The sequence below is a fragment of the Schistocerca piceifrons genome, chromosome 2, assembly GCF_021461385.2.
Source record: "Schistocerca piceifrons isolate TAMUIC-IGC-003096 chromosome 2, iqSchPice1.1, whole genome shotgun sequence".
Classification (NCBI taxonomy): Eukaryota; Metazoa; Arthropoda; class Insecta; order Orthoptera; family Acrididae; genus Schistocerca; species Schistocerca piceifrons.
In genome coordinates, this window is record NC_060139.1 from 865535785 (window position 1) to 865560560 (window position 24776).

Sequence of the window (24776 nt, forward strand, 5' to 3'; positions counted from 1 at the left end):
CCAACCACTGCTTCCCTTTCATGTCCCTCGACTCTTATAACTGCCATCTGGTTTCTGTACAAATTGTAAATAGCCTTTCGCTCCCTGTATTTTACCCCTGCCACCTTTAGAATTTGAAAGAGAGTATTCCAGTCAACATTGTCAAAAGCTTTCTCTAAGTCTACGAATGCTAGAAACGTAGGTTTGCCTTTCCTTAATCTTTCTTCTAAGATAAGTCGTAAGGTCAGTATTGCCTCACGTGTTCCAGTGTTTCTACGGAATCCAAACTGATCTTCCCCGAGGTTGGCTTCTACTAGTTTTTCCATTCGTCTGTAAAGAATTCGTGTTAGTATTTTGCAGCTGTGACTTATTAAGCTGATAGTTCGGTAATCTTCACATCTGTCAACACCTGCTTTCTTTGGGATTGGAATTATTACATTCTTCTTGAAGTCTGAGGGTATTTCGCCTGTTTCATACATCTTGCTCACCAGATGGTAGAGTTTTGTCAGGACTGGCTCTCCCACGGCCGTCAGTAGTTCCAATGGAATATTGTCTACTCCGGGGGCCTTGTTTCGACTCAGGTCTTTCAGTGCTCTGTCAAACTCTTCACGCAGTATCATATCTCCCATTTCATCTTCATCTACATCCTCTTCCATTTCCATAATATTGTCCTCAAGTACATCGCCCTTGTATAGACCCTCTATACTGTATACTCCTTCCACCTTTCTGCTTTCCCTTCTTTGCTTAGAACTGGGTTTCAATCTGAGCTCTTGATATTCATACAAGTCGTTCTCTTATCTCCAAAGGTCTCTTTAATTTTCCTGTAGGCGGTATCTATCTTACCCCTAGTGACATAGGCCTCTACATCCTTACATTTGTCCTCTAGCCATCCCTGCTTAGCCATTTTGCACTTCCTGTCGATCTCATTTTTGAGACGTTTGTATTCCTTTTTGCCTGTTTCACTCACTGCATTTTTATATTTTCTCCTTTCATCAATTAAATTCAATATTTCTTCTGTTACCCAAGGATTTCTACTAGCCCTCGTCTTTTTACCTACTTGATCCTCTGCTGCCTTCACTACTTCATCCCTCAAAGCTACCCATTCTTCTTCTACTGTATTTATTTCCCCCATTCCTGTCAATTGCTCCCTTATGCTCTCCCTGAATCTCTGTACAACCTCCGGTTCTTTTAGTTTATCCAGGTCCCATCTCCTTAAATTCCCACCTTTTTGCAGTTTCTTCAGTTTTAATCTACAGGTCATAACCAATAGATTGTGGTCAGAGTCCACATCTGCCCCTGTAAATGTCTTACAATTTAAAACCTGGTTCCTAAATCTCTGTCTTACCATTATATAATCTATCTGATACCTTTTAGTATCTCCAGGGTTCTTCCATGTATACAACCTTCTTTCATGATTCTTAAACCAAGTGTTAGTTATGATTATGTTGTGCTCTGTGCAAAATTCTACCAGGCGGCTTCCTCTTTCATTTCTGTCCCCCAATCCATATTCACCTACTATGTTTCCTTCTCTCCCTTTTCCTACACTCGAATTCCAGTCACCCATGACTATTAAATTTTCGTCTCCCTTCACAATCTGAATAATTTTTATTTCGTCATACATTTCTTCAATTTCTTCGTCATCTGCAGAGCTAGTTGGCATATAAACTTGTACTACTGTAGTAGGTGTGGGCTTCGTATCTATCTTGGCCACAATAATGCGTTCACTATGCTGTTTGTAGTAGCTTACCCGCATTCCTATTTTCCTATTCATTATTAAACCTACTCCTGCGTTACCCCTACTTGATTTTGTGTTTATAACCCTGTAGTCACCTGACCAGAAGTCTTGTTCCTCCTGCCACCTAACTTCACTAATTCCCACTATATCTAACTTCAACCTATCCATTTCCCTTTTTAAATTTTCTAACCTACCTGCCCGATTGAGGGATCTGACATTCCACGCTCCGATCCGTAGAACGCCAGTTTTCTTTCTCCTGATAACGACATCCTCTTGAGTAGTCCCCGCCCGGAGATCCGAATGGGGGACTATTTTACCTCCGGAATATTTTACCCAAGAGGACGCCATCATCATGTAATCATACAGTAAAGCTGCATGCCCTCGGGAAAAATTACGGCTGTAGTTTCCCCTTGCTTTCAGCCGTTCGCAGTACCAGCACAGCAAGGCCGTTTTGGTTATTGATACAAGGCCAGATCAGTCAATCATCCAGACTGTTGCCCTTGCAACTACTGAAAAGGCTGCTGCCCCTCTTCAGGAACCACACGTTTGTCTGGCCTCTCAACAGATACCCCTCCGTTGTGGTTGCACCTACGGTACGGCTATCTGTATCGCTGAGGCACGCAAGCCTCCCCACCAACAACTTTAAAATCACACGAAAGAATGCGCAGTAGAAACAGCCATAAGCAGTTCCGCCATTTTTTACAATTTTTGTTGTTGTTGTTAGACATAAGATTGTGTTTTGTAAATATTTCGCATTCTACACATTTAAGTGCTGTGTAATATAGTACAGGTATTTGAAATATATCATTAATTATTCAGGTACAGGATTTTGTAGTGAGTAATATGCTATGTCACCATCAATGACAAAATTTATTTAAGAAGAAAATCACAACTGGTTTCAGGGCCTGTGTCTCATCTTCAGGTGCATTTGCAAAATTATAAATCGATTATAACAGCTATCCACGTTGTTAAAATAAGAAAAGCTAAACAGAGCCGAGAGAAATTCTTAGAAAAAAAATGTACTTATATTAAAATGTGAATCCCTAAAGGATGCATAACTGAGCTTAAAATATGTTAAAATAGTGTATCCCTGGCACACAGCATGAAAAGGGATATCCTTTTAAATCCTAGGCCAGCCAGAAAGCCTGTCTCAGAGGAGACCCTAGATACAAAACGAAGGTCCCAATTAAAAGAGCGGAATCACCGTTAAATGGAATCAAATTTAAAGTATTAAGGACCAACATCCCAAATCTCCATTACAAAACTTAAAACGATCTGGTTTTAAGGGCGTGCTACGCATGAATCCGTATGAAAGTAGATAGGCAGTCTGGCTTCTTGCGGGCTAATCTATGGCACTTCCTGAAGTCCGGACTGTTTTGAGTTTTATAGTGGTGATTGGGATGTTGGGTCGTTAATACTTTATATTTTATTTCATTTAACGGTGACTCCACACGTTTAATTGGTGACCTTTGTCCTTATTTGTAGGTGCTCCTCTGCGACAGGCTTTCTGGCTGACAGGGATTCAAAAGTATATCCTGTTTCATTCCATGTTCCAGGAATGCACTGTTTTAACAAATTTTAACCTGTTTTAATCTCAGTTATGGTTCCTTAACGGACTAGCATTTTAATGTACGTAAAGGTTTTTTATATTTAAGAAATTCTATTAGTTCTGTTTATCTTTTCTTATGTGAACAGAAGAAATTTTTGAGAATGTACGCTTGGAGTACAGCAATGTATGTCAGTGAAATATCGACCGTGGGAAAACCAGAAAAAAAGAGAATCGAAGCATCGGGGTTGTGGTGTTACAGGAAAATGTTTAAAATTAGGTGCTCTGATAATGTAAGAAATGGGAAGGTTCTCTGGAGAATCGTCGAGGAAAGGAACAGCAATATACGGAAAACACTGACGATAAGAAGGGACAGATTGGTAGGACATCTGTTAAGACATGACAGAGAAATTTCGATGGTACTTGAGGGAGCTATAGAGGGTAGAAACTATAGAGAAGACAGCAAATAATTGGGGACGTAGTTTGAAATTGTAATTCTGAGATGAAGCGGTTGACACAGGAAAGCAATTAGTGGGGAGCCGCATCAAACCAGTCAGAAGACTGATGACTCGAAAAATATATTAACAATATGGATAGGAGTTATTATTGACAAATAACTTTGCAGATTCACCTAAAGATGAGACACAGATTCTGAAACCGGGTTGTGCTTTCCTTTTTAATTAAATAATTTTTACAACTGTTGCGGATTTTTTCATTGATGATGAATATCAACAGTTGTAAAATGTTATATATTTTCCGAGCTGCTTGTATAACATGTGGACTGTTAAGCCATATTGCGTCAGTCGTGCTACATCTTTTTTCTCCAAATAGAAGGTGTTTTACCATGGAACATGTGATACTTCCAATGAATAGAGTTTCTTTACTCTCTTAACAGATTTACCTGTCTTGAGAACGTAAATTGCGTTAACTGCCGGTATCTCCTGTTACCAAACGTACTGAACTTGTAACTGGTTTTTGACAACAATTCTGCTTAATTTGATGTTACTTACTGATCATTGGTGTGTTTTAGAGTATTAATGCAACAGGAAGACTATTAACTATGGTACTGACAAGATTTTCTCGATTGCAACACATTTAAATTTCAGTCGAATGTTTGTTCTCAGCCACTCGGCCATGTTGTACCTTGGAATCAGCACATAAGAAATGAGTGCTACTGTTGAAACATGGAATAAAAAGATATATTAAATTTCTGATACACGTTTACCTAGAGGTGAAGATCTGAAAAGTGTATCAAGCTATAGACTGTCCCATGCATTAATTGAAAACATGCATCTCTCTGCAAACTTTAGACGGTTCAGTACCTCGTGCGCGTCTCAAGATTCCATTTAACAACGCTTCTTACGTATTCGAAGGACCAAGTCTTCTTAACACCGTGTTCCTACCACCAAAGTTCCCTTCGCTTCTATATTTACCCTTCTTACTACTATCTACTTTCTCTTCATTGACCTTCAAATTCACATTGTCCAGATATTCACCCTTCAATGCGACACATTAATCCCAGCGAGCATGAGTTGATGGAGACCTTCTTTGTAGAATTCTACATTTTGGCTTTTCAGGAAATGGTCCACTTTGAAAATCACCTCGTCGCCATTCTGAAAGTGCCAGCGATTCAACGGTTTTCTTCTGAGGAGAGAAGACGAAGAAGTCACACCGCGACTACGGGCATGGGCTCAATTTGGTAGACCTAAGACGAAGCATGTCCGATTGTGCCCAGTGCTTGAGTGTTGTCGCTGGGCAGGGACACTTCTTTGGACAGCTTTCCACAAAACATCTTTTCGACAACTTCCCGTAAAATCGGCAGGAGACTTGGGTAGTATCGTGCTGTTGCAGTTTGCCCCTTACGACCATAATCTTTCCGCACCACACCGAGACCGATGATAGCTGGATGTTCACCTCTGTGCGCGATGGTAAATCCGCATGTTTCCGCTTCTTGCATTGCTCCTTTGCCTGGGGATTACCCAGCATCGTCCATACACAAGATGACTGTAACTAGGTATTGAAAAGGGCGAATAAATTTTTCGTTTACAACGATATTTTATTCAAATTAATTTTATTCATACAGTGTTATATAAGAATGTGGATGCAAGCTTTTCAATGTAGGCGTCTATGACATTGGCCATACGCCTCAATCGGCTGGGTACGGAATCCAGTCTTCTGGAGGAAGTCGCTTGGAATATTGCTGGTGATGTCCCGAATCAGTGCTTCCAATTCCTTCATCGTGCGAAGCTTTGTCCGATACACCTCGTGTCGGGTTTGGACTTCTTGTAGGTCACTCAAGAGATCCGCGTCTTCACAGCCAATGTCCTGGAAACTCCTAATCCAACCACCCATGCGCGTCATTTGCAAAGTGAAATAGTGCGCCAACTTCTTAAAAATGTCTTCAATGTTGTCCCATGCAGATATTGTGGGCCAAACATAATTTTAAAGCACCCTCAAGTACCGTTCTGCGATCATTATGCCACGCAGGATGAAAGGCCTGATAACATTTGTGACTATGATTCCACGCGGTCACTTTCCGACGACATTGTGTCTTTTCCACCACCCCATCATGGCAATTGTGTCGACTGATAAAACTTCGCACATCGAATACCGCCTTGTCATTCGAGAGGATGTAATTAAATGGTCGAGGCCACTCTTCGTGCCAACACAACTTCGACACCTCATTCTCCATTCTGCTATCACAGTCTTTCAGTGCCAGTTGGAGATGGAAAAAATGCCCTGTTTGGAGCGCAAGTTTGGCCTGGTAGTCAGATGTTTGCAGCTGTACCGTAGTTCATATGGCAATAATAAATCGTGACCAGCGGACGCATGTCCGCACACTGAATGTAGAAATCCAAACGTCTTTAATGAATTATTTGTACACATTATTTCCATTATGAGTTGATCGATATCAAAACTTCTGCAGCAATTTTATGAAAGGTAGTTACTTTCCAGACACCCTGTAGATTAGGCGGCTAAAAACGTTAAGGGTGAAAGACTACATCCCTATCTTATGATGAATCCATTCTTTCGATAATGATATCTTTTTCAGTTTCTTCACATTTTTCTTGCAGACATTTTGCCTTAGCTTCCTTGAACTTCCTATTTACTTAGGTACTAAGTGACTTTTATTTCTGTACTCTTGAATTTCCTTCAACATTTTGGTATTTCCTTCGTTCATCGTTCAGCTGAAATATATCATATGTTATCCATGGTTTCTTCGCAGTTGTCTTCCTTGTACCTATGGTTTTCTTTCCAATTTCTGTGATTGCCCTCTTTAGAGATGTCTATTCCTCTTCAACTGTACTGCCTACAGAGCCATTCACTATCGCGGTGTCTATAGCCTCAGAGAACTTCAAACGTATCTCTTCATTTTTTAATACTTCCACCTCCCACTTCTTTGCGCAATATTTCTTCCTGACTACTGTCTTGAACTTCAGCCTACTCTATATCATTACTAAATTGTGATCTGAGTTTATATCTTGTCTTGGGTACGCCTTTGAATCCAATATTTTATTTCGGAATCTCTGCCTGGCCATGACATAATGTAACTGAAATCTCACCGTATCTTCCGGCCGTTTCCAAGTGTACCTCCACTTGTTATTCTTGAACAGAGTATTCGCTGATACTAACTGACATTTATGTCTGAACATGATTAGTTTTTCTCCTCTTTGGTTTCTACTACCAACCCCAAATTCTCCCTAACCCTTTCTTCCAATCCTTCCCCTACAAATGCATTCCAGTCTCCCGTGACTATTATATTCCATCTCCCTTTACATACTGAATCACCTTTCGATAGCGTCATATACTTTATCTCTTCATCTTCGGCTTGCGACGTCGGCATATATACCTGAAGTATCGTTGTCGGTGCTGATTTGCTGTCGATTCTGATGAGAATAACCCTATCACTGAAATGTTCACGGTAACACATTCTCTGCCCTACCTTCCTATTCATAACGAATCGTACTCTTGTTGTATTATTTTCCGCTGTTGTTGACATTACCCTATACTCGTTTGACCAGAAATCCTTGTCTTGTTTCCATTTCAGTTTTCTGACGTCCCCTTTATCTAGATAGAGCCTTAACGTTTCCCTTTTCAGTGTTTATAGCGTCCCTATGATGTTCAAACATGTAGCATCCCACGTCCCGGCTAGTGGAACGTTATCGTTTCGTTCGTTATTCAGTCTTTTTCTCATGGTCACCTCTTCCTTGGCAATCCACTCCCGGAGATCCGAATGGGGCTTTATTCCGGAATCTTTTGCATTGGAGAGATCATCATGATACTTTTAGAGATACAGGCCTCATGTCCTGTGTGTCTTTAATGCAGTGGTTCTCACTGCTTTCTCATCCCTATGCCGTTGATCACTGCTGATTCTGCCTCCTTCATTGAATCGAGGAAGCAATGAGGGAAACAGAAGAAAGGTTCGAGGGAGGGATTAAAATTCAGGGAGAAAGAATATCTATCATTGATAAGATGTTCTGATGACATTGCTATCCTCGGTGAAAGCGAAGAAGGATTGTAGGATATGTTGAATGGAGTGAACAGTTAACTGAGTACAGAATATGGATTGACAGTAAATCGAAGAAAGACGAAAATATTGAGAAGTAGCTCAAATGAGAACAGCGAGAAACTTAACATCAGGATTGATGATCACTACGTAGATGAAGTTAAGGAATTCTGCTATCTAGGCAGCAAAATAACGCATAACGGGCGGAGCAACGATGATATCAAAAGCCGACCAGCATTGACCAAGAGAGGTCTACTAGTTGCAAATATAGGCCATAATCTGAGGAAGAAATTTCTGAGAATGTACGTTTTGAGCACAGCATTGTGTGGTAGCGAAACATCGACAGTGGGTAGCCGGAAGTATTTGAGATTTGGTGCAACAGAAGAATGTTGATAATGAGATGGACTGATAAAGTAAGGAATGAGGAGGTTCTCCAGAGAATCGGCAAGGAAAGGAATATATGGAAAACATTGACTAGAAAATGAGACAAGATGGTAGCACATCTGTTAAGACATCAGAGAATAGCTTCAATGGTACTAGAGGGAGTTTTGAAAGTAAAAACTGTAGAGGAAGACAAAGACTGGACTACATCCAGCAGATAATTGAAGACCTAGTGTGCAGTTGCTACTCTGAGATGAAAAGGTCGGCACAGGAGAGGAACTACTGACGGCCGCATCAAACCCATCAGTAGACTGGTCACTCAAACCGGACACACGACGGAGTTGTTATGGAATTTGATCACAAACTGGTATTCATGCACGTGTCGACGGTAAACGCAAAAATGTAAACTTAGCCGGCCGATGGATGAATGTGTGACGATGTAGCGCAGTTTGAAAGCGCAGCTGGCGAGGATAGTAAACAGGGGACATGTCGACACGACGGCATAAAGCCTTTGCGAATTTCAGCATTTGATACAGGCCGTATTGTTGGGGTTAAAGAGCCAACCAATTTTTCTGAAATTGTAATCACTTGTTTGTCTATACATCTACCGATTTCCGTCCTGTTCGGATAATTTCTTCGTGGTGTGTCGTGTTTCTTTCTTAGGGTGTAGATTATGTAGAAATTGTTTCTCGAGATAATATAGTGCATATATCTACATTCAGAACAACAAGTGTGAAGTAAGAGAAACATATCCTCCTCTTGTCGGAAAACGAGCTTACCCCCAAAAATATCTCCTACCACTTCCCATCTCGTTTCAATTTGATTTGTCAGCAGATATAAGAATACTAGGTTCTTTTTTTTGTAAATTTAAAGGCTTTGGGATCTTGCACATACTCCTATCTCAACATTGGAAAGACGACGTGAAAGATTATTTTGACTGATCAGAATATACACTTGTTCCCTGGTACGAAGGTATGTAACGCCATTCAGGCGGATTTTGAGTCGATGATTATGATACGAAGATAAGGAAAACACCCGGTCTCCTAGCCGTGAAATTCTCCGATCCGACCGGCCATCGATCCCTGTCCCCTTCGGTTAGCAAGCAGCTGCGCTGGTCCCGCGACTACCGAGGCGGACAAGCCTAGGATTTACCGTCCCACAAACGGTAGATGACGATCAGTTTGGCTTTAGAAAAGCTAAAGGCACACGAGAGGCTATTCTGACGTTGTGGCTGATAATGGAAGCAAGAGGAAAGAAAAAAAAATACGTTCGCAGGATTTATCGACCTGGAAAAAGAGTTCTACAATGTAAAGTGGTGCAAGACGTTCGAAAATCTGAGAAAAATAGGGGTAAGGTATAGGGAGAGACGGTTAACACACAAAATGTACAAGAGCATAGAGGAAATAATAAAAGTCGATGACCAAGAACGAAGTGCTCGGATTAAAAAGGGTGTAGACATAGTCTTTCCCCCCTACTCTTCAATCTGTACATTGAAGAAGCGGTGATGGAAATAAAAGAAAGGTTCAGGAAATGAATTAAAATTCAAGGTGAAAGGATATCAATGATAACATTCGCTGATGACATTGTTATCCTGAGTGAAAGTGAAGAAAAATTACATGATTTGCTGCATGGAATGAACAATCTAGTGAGTACAGAATATGGATTGAGAGAAGAAAGACGAAAGTAATGGGAAGCAACAGAAATGAGAACAGCGAGAAACTTAACATCAGAACTGATGGTCACGAAGTAGATGAAGTTAAGAAAGTCTGCTACCTAGGCGGTAAAATAACCATTGACGGACGGAACAAGGAGGCCAACAAAAGGAGACTATCAATGGCAAATAGGGCATTTCTGGGCAAGATAAGTGTATCCATATCAAACATAGGCCTTGATTTGAGGAAGAAATTTCTGAGAATGTGCTTTTGGTTCAAATGGTTCAAAGGGCTCTGAGCACTATGGGACTTAACATATGAGTTCATCAGTCCCCTAGAACTTAGAACTATTTAAACCTAACTAACCTAAGAACATCACACACATCCATGCCCGAGGCAGGATTCGAACCTGCGACCGTATCGGTCGCGCGGTTCCAAACTGAAGCGCCTAGAACCTTTGATTTTGGAGCATAGCATTGTGTAGTAGTGAAGCATGGACTGTGAGAAAACCTGAACAGAAGAGAATCGAAGCATTTCAGATGTAGTACAACAGGTGAATGTTGAAAATTAGGTAGACTGATAAGGAATGAAGAGGTTCGGCGCAGAATCGGAGAGGAAAGGACTATGTGGAAAACGCTAATAAGAGGAAGGTACAGGATGACATGACATCTGTTAAGACATCAGAGAATTACTTCCATGGTACTAGATGGAGCTGTACACGGTAGTAATGGTAGATGAAACCACAAATTGGAACACATCCAGCAAATAATTGAAGATGTGGGTTGCAAGTGCTACTCTGAGATGAGGGGGTTGGCACGGGAGAGGAATTCGTGGCGAGCCGCATCAAACCAGTCAGAAGACTGATGACCCAAAAAAAAAAAAAAAAAAAGACGATCACGTGGTCACAGACGGATTGGGGAAGGAGAACACTGCATTCTGACTAAGCGTTTGAAGGAAATCACAGCTGCACCGGAATTCTATGATGATGATGATGATGATGATGATGATGATAATGTTTCGTTTGTGGGGCTCCCAACTCCGCAGTTATCAGCGCCCGTACAAATTCCCAACCCTTGCTCAGTCCAAACTCGCCACATTCAGGAATGATGATGAAATGATGAGGACAACACAAACACCCAGTCATTTCGAGGCAGGTGAAAATCCCTGAAGCCACCGGGGATCGAACCCGAGACCGAGAACGCGACCGCGAGTCCACGAGCTGCGGACCCGGAATTCGAACCACCACCTGCCGAATAAGAGCCCGGTGTCTTCCACTGGGAAAACTTTTTCGATGGAATTAACCGCGTTGAATCCCCCTTCGAAAAGGAAGATGCGACAGAAGATATCGAAGTCGATTAGGAGTACATAGGAGACCCAGTATTAGAGTCAGAATTTAACAGAGTTTTATATCAGATAAGGAAGTGACATAACTGTCCTTCGGGCCTTCTAAAATAAAGGGACTTCCTGAAACATGTCGTCCACCCAATTTGGTTATAGCAACGGCAGGTACATGTGAGAAATACCGCATACAGAGCTTAAAGTAACATGCATCCAAGTGGCTAACTGTAATAATATATGGAACAATGGAAAGGATGTGTCAGATGACAATCAGTTTGATTTTAGAAAAGATAAAAGCGCCAGAGAAGCTGTTCCGACGTTGCATTTGATTGTGGTAGCAAGATTTTAGGATATTTAACTTACGAGCACAAGATTTTGTCGACAGAAAAGAAGCATTTGACAGTGTGAAATGCTGCAAGATCTAAGAAATGCTCAGAAAATTAGAAGTAAGGTATCGGGAAAGATCTGCTATTTAGAAATCTGCAAGTTCCAAAAGAGAACAAAGGAAATAAACAAAGAGAAAAGTTTTCGAATTAAAAATAGTGTAAGACGGACAAGCAGTCTTTCTCCTCTACTGTTCAACCGGTACATGTGTAAGCAATGACGGGAATTTTAAAAAAATGTTTCGGTAGTGAAATTTAAGTTCACAGTGAACGGATATCCATGACAGTGAGGTGAAGGAAGAACAGAATGAACAGTGCAATCACCACAGAATATGACTGACAGTAAATCGAAGAAAGGTGAAAATAATTAGGAGTAGCAGAAATGACACCAGTGAGAAAGTTATTAAAATTGAGGACCATTAAGTAGATGGCTTGATTAAATTTTGGTACCACGAGAAGTCTTAAAACCAAATAACAGACGACAGATGAAGTGAGAAGAACATGAAAAGATAACTAACAATTGAAAAGAAAGAATACCTTGCTAACAGAATGCTACATGTATCAAACATAGGACGGAATTTGTGGACGAAATTTGAGAGAATGTACGTTTGGAGCACAGCGTTGTATAGCAGTGAATAACCGGAAAAGAAGAGAATCAGACAGTTTGAAATGTGGTGCTGTAGAAAGATGTTGAAAATTTAAGTGTGCTAATAAAATAAGGAGAGAGGAGGTTCTCCACGGAATCGACAAAGAAAGGAGCATATGGAAGACACTGACAAAAAAAGAGTCTGGAATGTGGGACATGTTTTAATAGACATTAGGGAATAACTTCTAGCGTAGGGGGAAGTGTTGTTCCTTTCGAACACTCTTCAGACATTTGCAGCTAATCACCCCTGTAAAAGAGGTTTTACATGTTTTCGAATTCCATTTTCAAATGTTGCCATTCATGTTTTGTTCCTCAATCGTTTTCTGAAATTAGAAATGTTACTCTCGAAAATTAAGGTAATCTTGTCAGTACTGTATTTAATAATTTATTGTATCATTACTTTACTACATACCAGTGATCAGTGAGTGAAATCAAACTAAGCAAAAGTGCTATCAGAAATCAGTTACCAGTTAAATAGATTTTGAAACAGAAGTTATTAGAAACCATGTCCGTAAATTTTTGAGATAGTGATTACTTCAAATACCACCTGCCTTCTCGGCAGGTGATGGCATAATGCATCGCCGAAATTGGTAACCTAATAAAATAACAATTTGCCGGCTGGTGTGGTCGAACAGTTCTAGGCGCTTCAGTCTGGAACCGCGTGACCGCTACGGTCGCAGGTTCGAATCCTGCCTCGGGCATGGATGTGTGTGACGTCCTTAGGTTGTTTAGGTTTAAGGAGTTTTGAGTTCTAGGGGACTGATGACCTCAGATGTTAAGTTCCATAGTGCTCAGTGCCAAAATATCAATTTGGAAACTCAGACGGCTGAAAGGTGTTTGATTTGACATTCTGTACTGAGCAGCTGAGGTCCCGACACCGCCTGTGAAAAGATGGACTTACGGAGTGTGAAAAAATGGACATACAGATAGTTAAGTCTGTACGGAATCGTCAGAGCCCCAGTCTTACTCGCACTTGTGCTGTTTTCTTTTTCCGTTCACATCCCACTTTTATTACTCTCAGCTGGCTTTAACAAATATCGCGGAGTACTCGCCCATGCCGACACCACTGTATCCTCTGCGCTGATGTAGCGGCGCTCTCGCAGCGGTTCACTGTCGGCTGTTGCAGACTTCGGGGTGCTGGGTGGCGGCGGCCGGCAGCTGTCGGAGTGGCCGTGCGGCTTCGCCTTCAACAGCAGCGAGGCGACAAGCGGCTACGTCACCAGCCCCAACTTCCCCGGGCTGTACCCCAGGGACACCGAGTGTCACTACTTCTTCCACGGCGCCGGCACCCAGCGGGTGCGGCTGCGCTTCCACTACTTCGACGTCGAGGGCGTCCAACCGTAAGTACAGTGCCACAGTTTCAAACTAAATTCCCGCCTCTGCGTAGCGCAATGTATATTTACACTGAAATACACTCTAAAAGAAAAAAGTAAATACTAAAAAAAAGGCGCACAAATAAGGAATTATCTGAATGGGACAGAAATCGATACATGTATGTGTACGAACAAACAAATGTTTACAGTCTTCAGGTAAAACTTCCGGGCTGAGAGGCCGGGGTCGATGTATAAAATTTCCACCTAACGTTTCGTCTCCATCTGCGGGAGACATCTTCTGAGGTCGTCCGGCTACTGCCACTGAGGCTCCAGCCACTCTCGCATTTATAGAACGCATAGGGGGCACCACCATTCGTCACGTGATGCCGACGGTATGCCTATCTTTGGAAGGGGTCATCATTCTCGATTAAGAGTAATCGATTATCATTCTGCTTTCGCAACGTCGACAACCCTATTTTGTCTAACTTTAAAACTTCCTCTTTTCTATTAAAATTGTTATGCTGTTTGTGAATCTCTATTGCTTCTCTATACATGCGCGCATGATAATGGGTTGTTAGTGCTAGAACGCGTGTCTCACTAAATTTAATTTCGTGGTTCCCATTTCGAAAAACATGCTCAGCTACGGCCGATTTTTCGATGTTTCCTAAGCAACAGTTTCTTTTATGTTCGGCTAAGCGGGTGTTTACAGTTCTTCTCGTTGTTCCAATATACACTTGTCCACAACTGCATGGAATTTTGTATTCCCCAGGTGTTGCTACGGGGTGTCGGGCGTCTTTTGCAGTTCTTAAATGGTTCAAATGGCTCTGAGCACTATGGGACTCAACTTCTGAGGTCATTAGTCCCCTAGAACTTAGAACTAGTTAAACCTAGCTAACCTAAGGACATCACACACATCCATGCCCGAGGCAGGATTCGAACCTGCCATCGTAGCGGTCTCCCGGTTCCAGACTGAAGAGCCTAGAACCGCACGGCCGCTTCTACCAGCTGCGGTTCTTAAATATTCCTTAATCTTCTTGGTGGGTCTGAAGATTGTTTCGATCCCATACTTGGCCAGAACTTTCCCGATACGGTCCGTGTCTTTATCAATGAACGGTAGGTGACCGTTGTTGCTCTGGACTTCTGGCTTCTTTTCTTCTCTGATGGAGGGCTCGATCAATTTCCTTGCTGGTATATCCGTTTTTCATGAAGGCTGACCGTAAATGGTTTAGTTCATCTTGTAAGTTAGCCGGCTCGCAGATTCTGTTGGCTCTGTCCACCAAGGTTTTTTTTTGCCTAGCATGATGGTTTGATTCCTTGTGGAGGTATCGATCCGTGTGAGTGTTCTTTCTATATACCTTGTGGCCCAGCGTCCCATCCACCCGTTTAATTACCTCTATGCGCTCTATAAATGCGAGAGTACCTCAGTAGCAATAGGCGGAAGACCTCAGAAGATGTCTCCCGCAGATGGAGACGAAACGTTAGGTGGAAATTTTATACATCGACCACGGCCTGTCAGCCCTGAAGTTTTAACTGAAGACAACACAGGCCGTGAAAGCCTACATTGTATTAAATGTTTACAGTTTCATAAAAAATTGGATGCTTTATTCAGGAGAAAGAGCTTCATATATTGAGAAAGTCAATAACGTGTTGGTCCATCTCTGGCCCTTATGTAAGCAGTTATTCGGCTTCGCATTGATTGATAAAGTTGTTGCAAGTCCTCCTAAGACATATTGTCCCAAATTCCATCCAGCTGGCGGGTTAGATCGTAAAAATCCCGAGATGACTGGAGGGTTCTACCCATAATACTCCAAACGTTGTCAAATGGGGAGATGTCCGGCGACACTGCTACCCAAGGTAGGTTTCGACAAGCACAAAGACAAACAGTAGAAGCTATTGCCGCGAGCGAACGAGCATTACCTTGCTGAAATTTGGAGGGCAACAGAACGGGGCGTAGAATACCGTGTCATATCGCTGTGCTGTAAGGATGTCGTAGATGACAACCAAAGGGTCGTGCTATGACATGAAACGACGCCCCAGACCTCTCCTGGTTGTCGGGCCATATGGCGGGTGGCAATCGGGTTGGTATACCGCTACTGTCTGGGGCGTCTCCAGACACTTCTTCGCCGGTCATTCGAAGCGGGACATATAACTCAGGACAATTCTATTCCAATTAATGAGATTCCAGTCCAAAGACGTGTCTGGAACGCCCCAGACAGTGGTGAGATACCAACCTGACAGTCACCAACCATACGGTCCGACAGCCAGGTTGGTTGGTTGTTTTAGGGAAGGAGACCAGACAGCGTGGTCATCGGTCTCATCGGATTAGGGAAGGATAGGGAAGGAAGTCGGCCGTGCCCTTTCAGAGGAACCATCCCGGCATTTGCCTGGAGTGATTTAGGGAAATCACTCCGACAGCCAGGAGTGATGCTTTGCGGTCCCATTATTTTCATAGCAGGACCGCTTTGGTTGCCATCCGCCACACACTTACAGCGCAGCGGTATGTCAACGGTATTCCACCCCCCGTTTTGTTTCCCATCATGGCATTTGATCCTGGGTTTCAAATGGTTCAAATGGCTCTGAGCACTATGGGACTTAACATCTGAGGTCATCGGTCCCCTAGAATTTAGAACTACTTAAACCCAACTAACCTAAGGAGATCACATACATCCATGTCCGAGGCAGGATTCGAAACTGCGGTCACGCGGTTCCAGACTGAAGCGCCTAAACCGTTCGGCCACTGCGGCCGGCCATCCTGGGTTTATATTTCATCAGTATAATGCCCGCCCGCACACAGCGAGAGTATCTACTGCTTGTCTTCGTGCTTGCCAAACTTTACCTGCGTAAGCAAAGTCGCGGAATTCCTCCCCAACTGAAAACGTTTGGAGCATTATGTGTGGGGCCCTCCAACCGTCAAGGTATTTTGACGATCTGACGCAACAATTGGAGAGGATCTGTCACGACGTCCCTCAGGATTACATCAAACAACTATATCAAATAATGGCAAGCCGAATAACTTCCTTCATAGGCGGCCAACACGTTATTGACTTGGCTCAATTTGTGAAGCTCTTTATCTTGAATGAATCATCAAATTCTTTCATTGTGTGTCGTTTCTTTTTTTGACATATACAACTTCAGAAACGTCGGGACATGACCTACTTATTGCTTATTCGCTGATTATTCTTCCTCTATCGATAACTAGAGGAGTCGCCATCTCCCATTCCAGTCATCCTTCACCATCATGAAATATCTACATCTACATCTAAAATATCTACATCTACATCTACATGACTACTCTGCAATTCACATTTAAGTGCTTGGCGGAGGGTTCATCGAACCACAATCACACTATCTCTCTACCATTCCACTCCCGAACAGCGCGCGGGAAAAACGAACACCTAAACCTTTCTGTTAGAGCTCTGATTTCTCTTATTTTATTTTGATGTGTCCTGCCAATGAAACGCAACCTTTGGCTCGCCTTCCGCACAATATTATCTATGTGGTCTTTCCAACTGAAGTTGTTCGTAATTTTAACACCCAGGTACTTAGTTGAATTGACAGCCTTGAGAATTGTACTATTTATCGAGTAATCGAATTCCAACGGATTTCTTTTGGAACTCATGTGGATCACCTCACACTTATCGTTATTTAGCGTCAACTGCCACCTGCCACACCATACAGCAATCTTTTCTAAATCGCTTTGCAACTGATACTGGTCTTCAGATGACCTTACTAGACGGTAAATTACAGCATCATCTGCGAACAACCTAAGAGAACTGCTCAGATTGTCACCCAGGTCATTTATATAGATCACGAACAGCAGAGGTCCCAGGACGCTTCCCTGGGGAACACCTGATATTACTTCAGTTTTACTCGATGATTTACCCACTATTACTACGAACTGCGACCTTCCTGACAGGAAATCACGAATCCAGTCGCACAACTGAGACGATACCCCATAGACCCGCAGCTTGATTAGAAGTCGCTTGTGAGGAACGGTGTCAAAAGCTTTCCGGAAATCTAGAAATACGGAATCAACTTGAGATACCCTGTCGATAGCGGCCATTACTTCGTGCGAATAAAGAGCTAGCTGCGTTGCACAAGAACGATGTTTTCTGAAACCATGCTGATTACGTATCAATAGATCATTCCCTTCGAGGTGATTCATAATGTTTGAATACAGTATATGCTCCAAAACCCTACTGCAAACCGACGTCAATGATATAGGTCTGCAGTTCGATGGATTACTCCTACTACCCTTCATAAACACTGGTGCGACCTGCGCAATTTTCCAATCTGTAGGTACAGATCTATCGGTGAGTGAGCGGTTGTATATGATTGCTAAGTAGGGAGCTATTGTATCAGCGTAATCTGAAAGGAACCTAATCGGTATACAATCTGGACCTGAAGACTTGCCCGTATCAAGCGATTTGAGTTGCTTCGCAACCCCTAAGGTATCTACTTCTAAGAAACTCATGCTAGCAGTTGTTCGTGTTTCAAATTCTGGAATATTCCATTCGTCTTCCCTGGTGAAGGAATTTCGGAAAACTACGTCCAATAACTCCGCTTTAGCGGCACAGTCGTCGGTAACAGTACCATCGGCACTGCGCAGCGAAGGTATTGACTGCGTGTTGCCGCTTGTGTACTTTACATACGACTAGAATGTCTTCGGATTTTCTACCAAATTTCGAGACAATGTTTCGTTGCGGAACCTATTAAAGGCATCTCGCATTGAAGTCCGTGCCAAATTTCGCGCGTCTGTAAATTTTAGCCAATCTTCGGGATTTCGCAGTGTGCATCATCCGCCAGTCCACCGGATGGTCCAGACCTTTTAGTCGGCCAGGTTTTGCGTGACGATCTCACCCACACTGAAACGTCAGAACATTATGGACCGCAACCAGCCGCGAGAAGGAATGACGCCTTGTACTGTCACGGTAGCGTGGCTCGGTAAGGAAGCTATATGTGTGGAGCAAAGATGAACGGGTTATCACTCAGAAGACGATATGAACAGCAGTCGGGAAACTCCAGTGACGTAAGCAACTCTGACAAAGGGAAGACTGCTATGACTAGGAGCCTAAAAACTAGCATCTTGAAAACGGCGAAGCAGTGCGGCTTTTTCGCGTGGTACTCTCATGATAGCCTGTAGAAAATGGTAGAATAACGGTGAAACCACGGGCATGGGAACAAAGTGTTGGCAATCCACGCCATATCACAGAACGTGGAGGTCGTTGGCTTTTCCGCTAAGTAAAGCTGGACGGGTGATCCGTAGTAGACCAGACGACAGACTGCAGTGCTGGTGCAGACACAGGTGTTTCTGACTATACCATTCAGCGCACATTGTTGATCTTAGAGCCCAGCTGCAGACGACCTCTACAAGTCCCCATACTGTCTCAACGATATCATCAACTAGCTGTCAGACCTGGCGTCCCCAGATATTCATTTTGCCATTTTTCTATTAGGAACGAGAACAAAAAAAACTGCTTTTATATGAACTATGGAATAAATTTCGTTTCCATGATATTATGAAACAACAGTACAAAGAAATGTAAGTGATGCACAAATTAAGAAACATGATCCCGAACAGTTTCTGTACGCTGGGCGCAGCTGGTTCGCATGTCTACAATGTGATTATGTAAACATCTGTATCGCCACGCACCTTGATACCTCTCCTTAATACCTCTATAGACGACTACCGTTTCCTCTACAGCCGTTCATACTTTACAGTTGAAAGCTGTTAAAAGCGCCGCCAGATATTAGTGATTTCCTTAACTTGACTCGACTGCAGCGGTGTCTTAGTAGTAAAGCATGAATTTATTAATACTTAAGCCTGATACGGCATTTTTTCACTTATCTAATTGTTTATGACGTATTATTTCTTGAAACTTTTATCGTACAATGATATAACTGAAAAACCAAACAATGTGGTGCACCTGCCTAATATCGTGTAGGGCCCCTGGGAGCACGCAGAAGTGCCACAACACGACGTAGCATGATCTCGACTGTTGTCTGAAGCAGTGCTGGCGGGAACTGACACAATGAATTCTGCAGGGCTGTTCATAAATAAGCAACAGTACAAGGGGATGGAGAACTCTTCACGACGGCACGTTGCGAGGCATCCCAAATATGATTAACAATGTTGATGTCTAGGGAGTTTGGTGACCAGCGGAAGTTTTTAAACTCAGAAGAGTGTTACTGGAGCCACTCTGTAGCATTTATGGACGTGTGGATTGTCGCATTGTCCTCCTGCAATTGCCCAAGTCTGTCGCAATGCACAATGGACATGAATGAATGCATGTGATCAGACAGGACGCTCACATACGTGTCACCTGTCAGAGTCGTATCTAGACGTATCAGGGGTCACGTATCACTCCAACTACACACGCCGCACACCATTACAGAGCCTCCACCAACTTTAACAGTCCGCTGCTGACACGCAGAGTCCATGGATTCATGAGGTTGTCTCCATACCCATACACGTCCATCCGCTCGATACAATTTGAAAGGAGACTAGCCAAACCAGGCAACATCTTTCCAGTCATCAACAGTCCACTGTCGGTGTTGATGAGCCCCGGCAAAGTATAAATTTTTGTGTCGTGCAGTCGTCAACGGTGATCGAGTGGGCCTTCGACTCCGAAAGCCCATATCGATGATGTTTCGTTGAATGGCTCATCCGCCTACAGTTGTTGATGGCCCAGCATTGAAATCTGCAGTAATTTGCGGAAGGGTTGCACTTCTGTCACGTTGAACGTCTCTCTTCAGTCGTCGTTGGTCCCGTTCTGGAAGGATCTTTTTCCGGCCGTAGCGATGTCGGAGATTTGAGGTTTTACCGGATTCCTGACATTCACGGTACACTCGTGAAATGGTCGTACGGGAAAATCCTCACTTCATCGCTACCTCGGAGATGTGTCCCATAGCTCGTGCGCCGACTGTAACACTACGTTAAAACCCACTTAAATCTCGATAACCTCCCACTGTAGCAACAGTAACCGTCCTAACAACTGCGCCAGACACTTGTTGTTTTACAGAGGCGTTGCCTACCGAAGCGCCGTATTCTGCCTGTTTACATATCTCTGTATTTGAATACGATGCCTAAACCACTTTCTTTGGCGCTTCAGTGTAATTTTGCAGGTACATTCATGCTATATCTTTATACCCGCTGCGATATGTGTTCCGATTATAGTAGTAAAGACGTGATAAATTCAAACGTCATACATGTTGCAGCAATTCTTCACTTCTCTTAGTGCTGATGTCGTCATTTATCCTGTGTGTCATATTATGATATGATTTTGTACGTGCTCCCACATTCGTATGTGGTCAGTGTCTGCGGAATGAGTTGCGAATAGACTTAGTAGGAAATAAGTAATAAATTTAAACGTCATGCACAATGCAGCAGTTTTTCACACATCTGTGTGCGTGAGCCCTGCCTTTTGAACTGTGTGTGATACCAAGATATACTTTTGTAGCAGCATTTAGCGCCATATGTGAACTCTGGCTGCGAAATGCACTTAGCAGCACTGAAGTGATAAATTTAAACGTCATGTATGATGCAGAAGTTTCTCACTCGTCTCACTGTCTATGACGTCGAATCTTCTGAGCTATGAAAGGTAGGTAGTTCCTCCACCCATAGCGATTTTTACTTGGCAGTAAGGGACATGTATACGAAGTTCGGCTAAAATCAGTACAGTGTTTTGGGAGCAGATGTGGAAAACACACACAGACACACACCTCCGTATTTTTTTAGTACTTATGGACTAATGGATTACGATAGGAATGGGCACGGAATCTACACTGGAATTTGGATCAGTGGAAACCTATCACCTGGTTATATGAATCATGCCTCTTGCTACACCGGGTCGACGGTCGTGTCTGGATACGCTATCATCCAATCTAATTGCTGAACGAAACATGCACCACGCCATGGACACAGGCCTTTTGGCAGAAGCTCCATGCTATGGGAGACATTCCAAACAAGAACAACTGCCAAGATGAGAAACAGATGTCCTCGGTGTAACGAAGCAGCTTTAATCACTTAATAAAGGCAAGGCCTCTGGTCCATATTGTATACCAATCAGGTTCCTCTCAGAGTCTGTTGATAAAATAGCTCCATATTTAGCAATAACAAACAACCACTCGCTCACAGAAAGATCCGTACATAAAGACTGGAAAATTGCTCACGTCACACCAATACCCAAAAGGGAAGTAGGAGTAATGCGCTGAATTACAGGCCTATGTCACTAACGTCGATTTGCAGTAGGGTTTTGGAACATACACTGTATTCGAACATTATGAAGTACCTCGAAGAAAACGATTTATTGACACATAGCATGGTTTCAGAAAATATCGTTCTTATGAAACACAACTAGCTCTTTATACTAATAAAGTAACAAGTGCTATGGACAGGGGATGTCAAATTGATTCCATATTTTGAGACTTCCAGAAGGCTTTCGGCACCGTTCCACACAAGCGTCTTCTAACCAAACTGCGTGCCTACGAAGAGTCTCCTCAGTTGTGCGACTGGATTCGTGATTTCCGGTCAGAAAGGCCACAGTTTGTAGTAACAGAGGGAAAGTCATCGAGTAAAACAGAAGTAATATCCAGCGTTCCCCAAGGAAGTGCTACAGGCTCTCTATTGTTCCTGATCTGTAGTAACGACATAGGAGACAATCTGAGTAGCCATTTTAGATTGTTTGCAGATAATGCTGTCATTTACCGTCTTGTAAAGACATCAGATGACCAAAACGACTTGCAAAATGATTTAGATAAGATATCTGTGTGGTGCGGAAAGCGGCAATTGACCCTGAATAACGAAAAGTGTGAAGTTCTTCACATGAGTACTAAAATAAATCAACTATATTTCGACTACGTGGTAAGTCACACAAATCTGAAGGCTGTAAATTCAACTAAATACTTAGGGATTACAGTTACAAATAACCTAAATTGGAACGATCACATAGATAATATTGCGGGTAAAGCAAACCAAAGACTGCGATTAATTGGCAGAACACTTAGAAGGTGCAACAGGTCTACTAAAGAGACTGCTTACACCATGCTTGTCCGCCCTATTCTGGAGTATTGCTGTGCGGTGTGGGATCCGCATCAGGTGGGACTGACGGATGACATCGAAAAAGTACAAAGAAGGGCAGCTCGTTCTGTATGATTGCGAAATAGGGAAGATAGTGTCACAGACTTGATACGTGAATTAGAGTGGCAATCATTAAAACAAAGGCGTTTTTCGTTGAGGCGGGATCTTCTCATGAAATTTCAATCATCAGTTTTCTCAAAAATGCTTCAAATGGCTCTGAGCACTATGCGACTTAACTTCTGAGGTCATCAGGCGCCTAGAACTTAGAACTAATTAAACCTAACTAACCTAAGGACATCACACACATCCATTCCCGAGGCAGGATTCGAACCTGCGACCGTAGCGGTCGCTCGGTTCCAGACTGTAGCGCCTACAACCGCACGGCCACGCCGGCTGGCCTCAGTTTTCTCCTCCGATTGCGAAAACATTCTGTTGGCACCCACCTACATAGGGAGCAATGATCATCACGATAAAAAAAAGAGAAATCAGGGCTCGCACAGAAAAATTTAAGTGCTCGTTTTTCCCGCGTGCCGTTCGAGAGTGGAACGGTAGAGAGACAGCTTGAAGGTGTTTCACTGAACCCTCTGACAGGCACTTTATTGTGAATAGCAAATCACGTAGATGTAGACGTAGACATTCATCGGCCTTTCCATGGGACTTCTGATAGCAACAGAAGCCTCCATGACAGCTGACGACGATCTGAACATTATTACGGACCACCTCCATCGCTTCGTACTTTATATCTTCCCAATGGTGTTGGCGTTTTCCAACAGGATAACTGTCAGTGTCATAATCCCAGAATGCTGATATAGTGGTTTCAGGAGCATAAAGTAAACTCTTATTGATGTCTTGACCACCAAATTTTGATCTGCACCCGTTGGTACACATCTGGAACTTTATCAGGCGCCAGCTCCGCGCCGACAGGCCATCGGCCAAATTATGTCAATTTCGTAACCTGTGTGTAGACATCTGGTACCGCAGTCCTCGGGTAACCGAACCAGAATTTGTCGAATCCTTGGCACGTAGATTCGCTACTGCACTCAGCTTCGACAGTGGATCAACACACTATTTACCATGATGTCATAATTCCTCGATTCATCAGGATATCTTTCCGTTAAAGTTTGGGTTTCGACACTTGATGAACTTTTTTGTAAATCCTTACATTCCAATAGAGAACTGTGATTTCACTAGATCAATAAGTATGTCCAACATCTCCATTGCATGTAGTAACTACCTCTCCACTGTGTCATCTCGTGAGTAGATGAACACCATGTGCTGCAATGTCATCTCTTCGACTAGACAGCGACATGTGGTGCTCAGCTTCGTCCCTGCTAGGTGCAAACACCGTGTCCGGCGAGAAATCATATTAGTCGTATCTATAGCTGTATTTCATTTTTATTTTTTATTACATTTGAGAGAAACCTAAACACTCTCCTCCTTTATCTGGCATTTTCTCTGGCTGTTGCCAAAAGAGCTGGGTCTTTTGTGTCTCTTCCACTTGCAAGAAACCTACGCTTGATCTGCTTTCACAATTTTTTCGGTTTTCAAGCCAGTAAATGTCAGCTCCTTGACGGGTGACAATGTTACAGGGACACAGCTCCATTACTGCTAGCAGGCCATCTGTTGGTAAGGTACCAAAGGCGCTAACACTTCTCAGTATAACGTTTCTCTGGACTCTTGGCACCACGAGGACCTTCCTGACTGGACGTCGTGTATGGGCCTACATGCTTACTCCATAAACAACCAATAAGGCGACTTTTTTATCATGTTAGCTGGACGATGAAAATTTATCTGACCTTTACTTACAATTTTATTTAACAAACCAAGTGTTTTCTTACTTGCTTCCTCTATATGAGGCCCGTACTCCAAGTATTGGTCGAGGAAGACGCCCAAGTATATGACCATGTTTTGTCTTCTAAGGTTTTCATCATCTCCAGGTCACGATTTAATTTTTCTTTCAAGAAACTGTTATTGGACACCACCTATAAAATATTTCAGTGGTCGCGACGGCACTTTTCTCGAATTGTTTTCTTGAGTCCGTGCGAACCAACAAAAGAAAATCATACAGATGGGTACGGCTCCGACACGGCTGCTTCTTACCACATGGTGTTCAGCAGTGGCTCTACCCTGATCGACCAAAAATTAGTTGAATTTTCTCATTTTGCGAGAACTGAAGGGAGATTTGTTTAGCTGCTAACAATCATTCAACAGCCAAGA

The 24776-nt window shown here is 42.9% G+C and overlaps 1 protein-coding gene across 1 annotated transcript in view; it reads left to right on the top strand.

The window, feature by feature from the left end:
* Positions 1–24776, top strand: part of LOC124775941 (suppressor of lurcher protein 1-like) — a 321061-nt gene that overhangs the window by 230495 nt on the left and 65790 nt on the right. The window contains exon 4 of the mRNA XM_047250785.1: positions 13294–13507. Coding sequence (XP_047106741.1) covers positions 13294–13507 — 214 coding nt within the window. The remainder of the gene's footprint in view (positions 1–13293; positions 13508–24776) is intronic.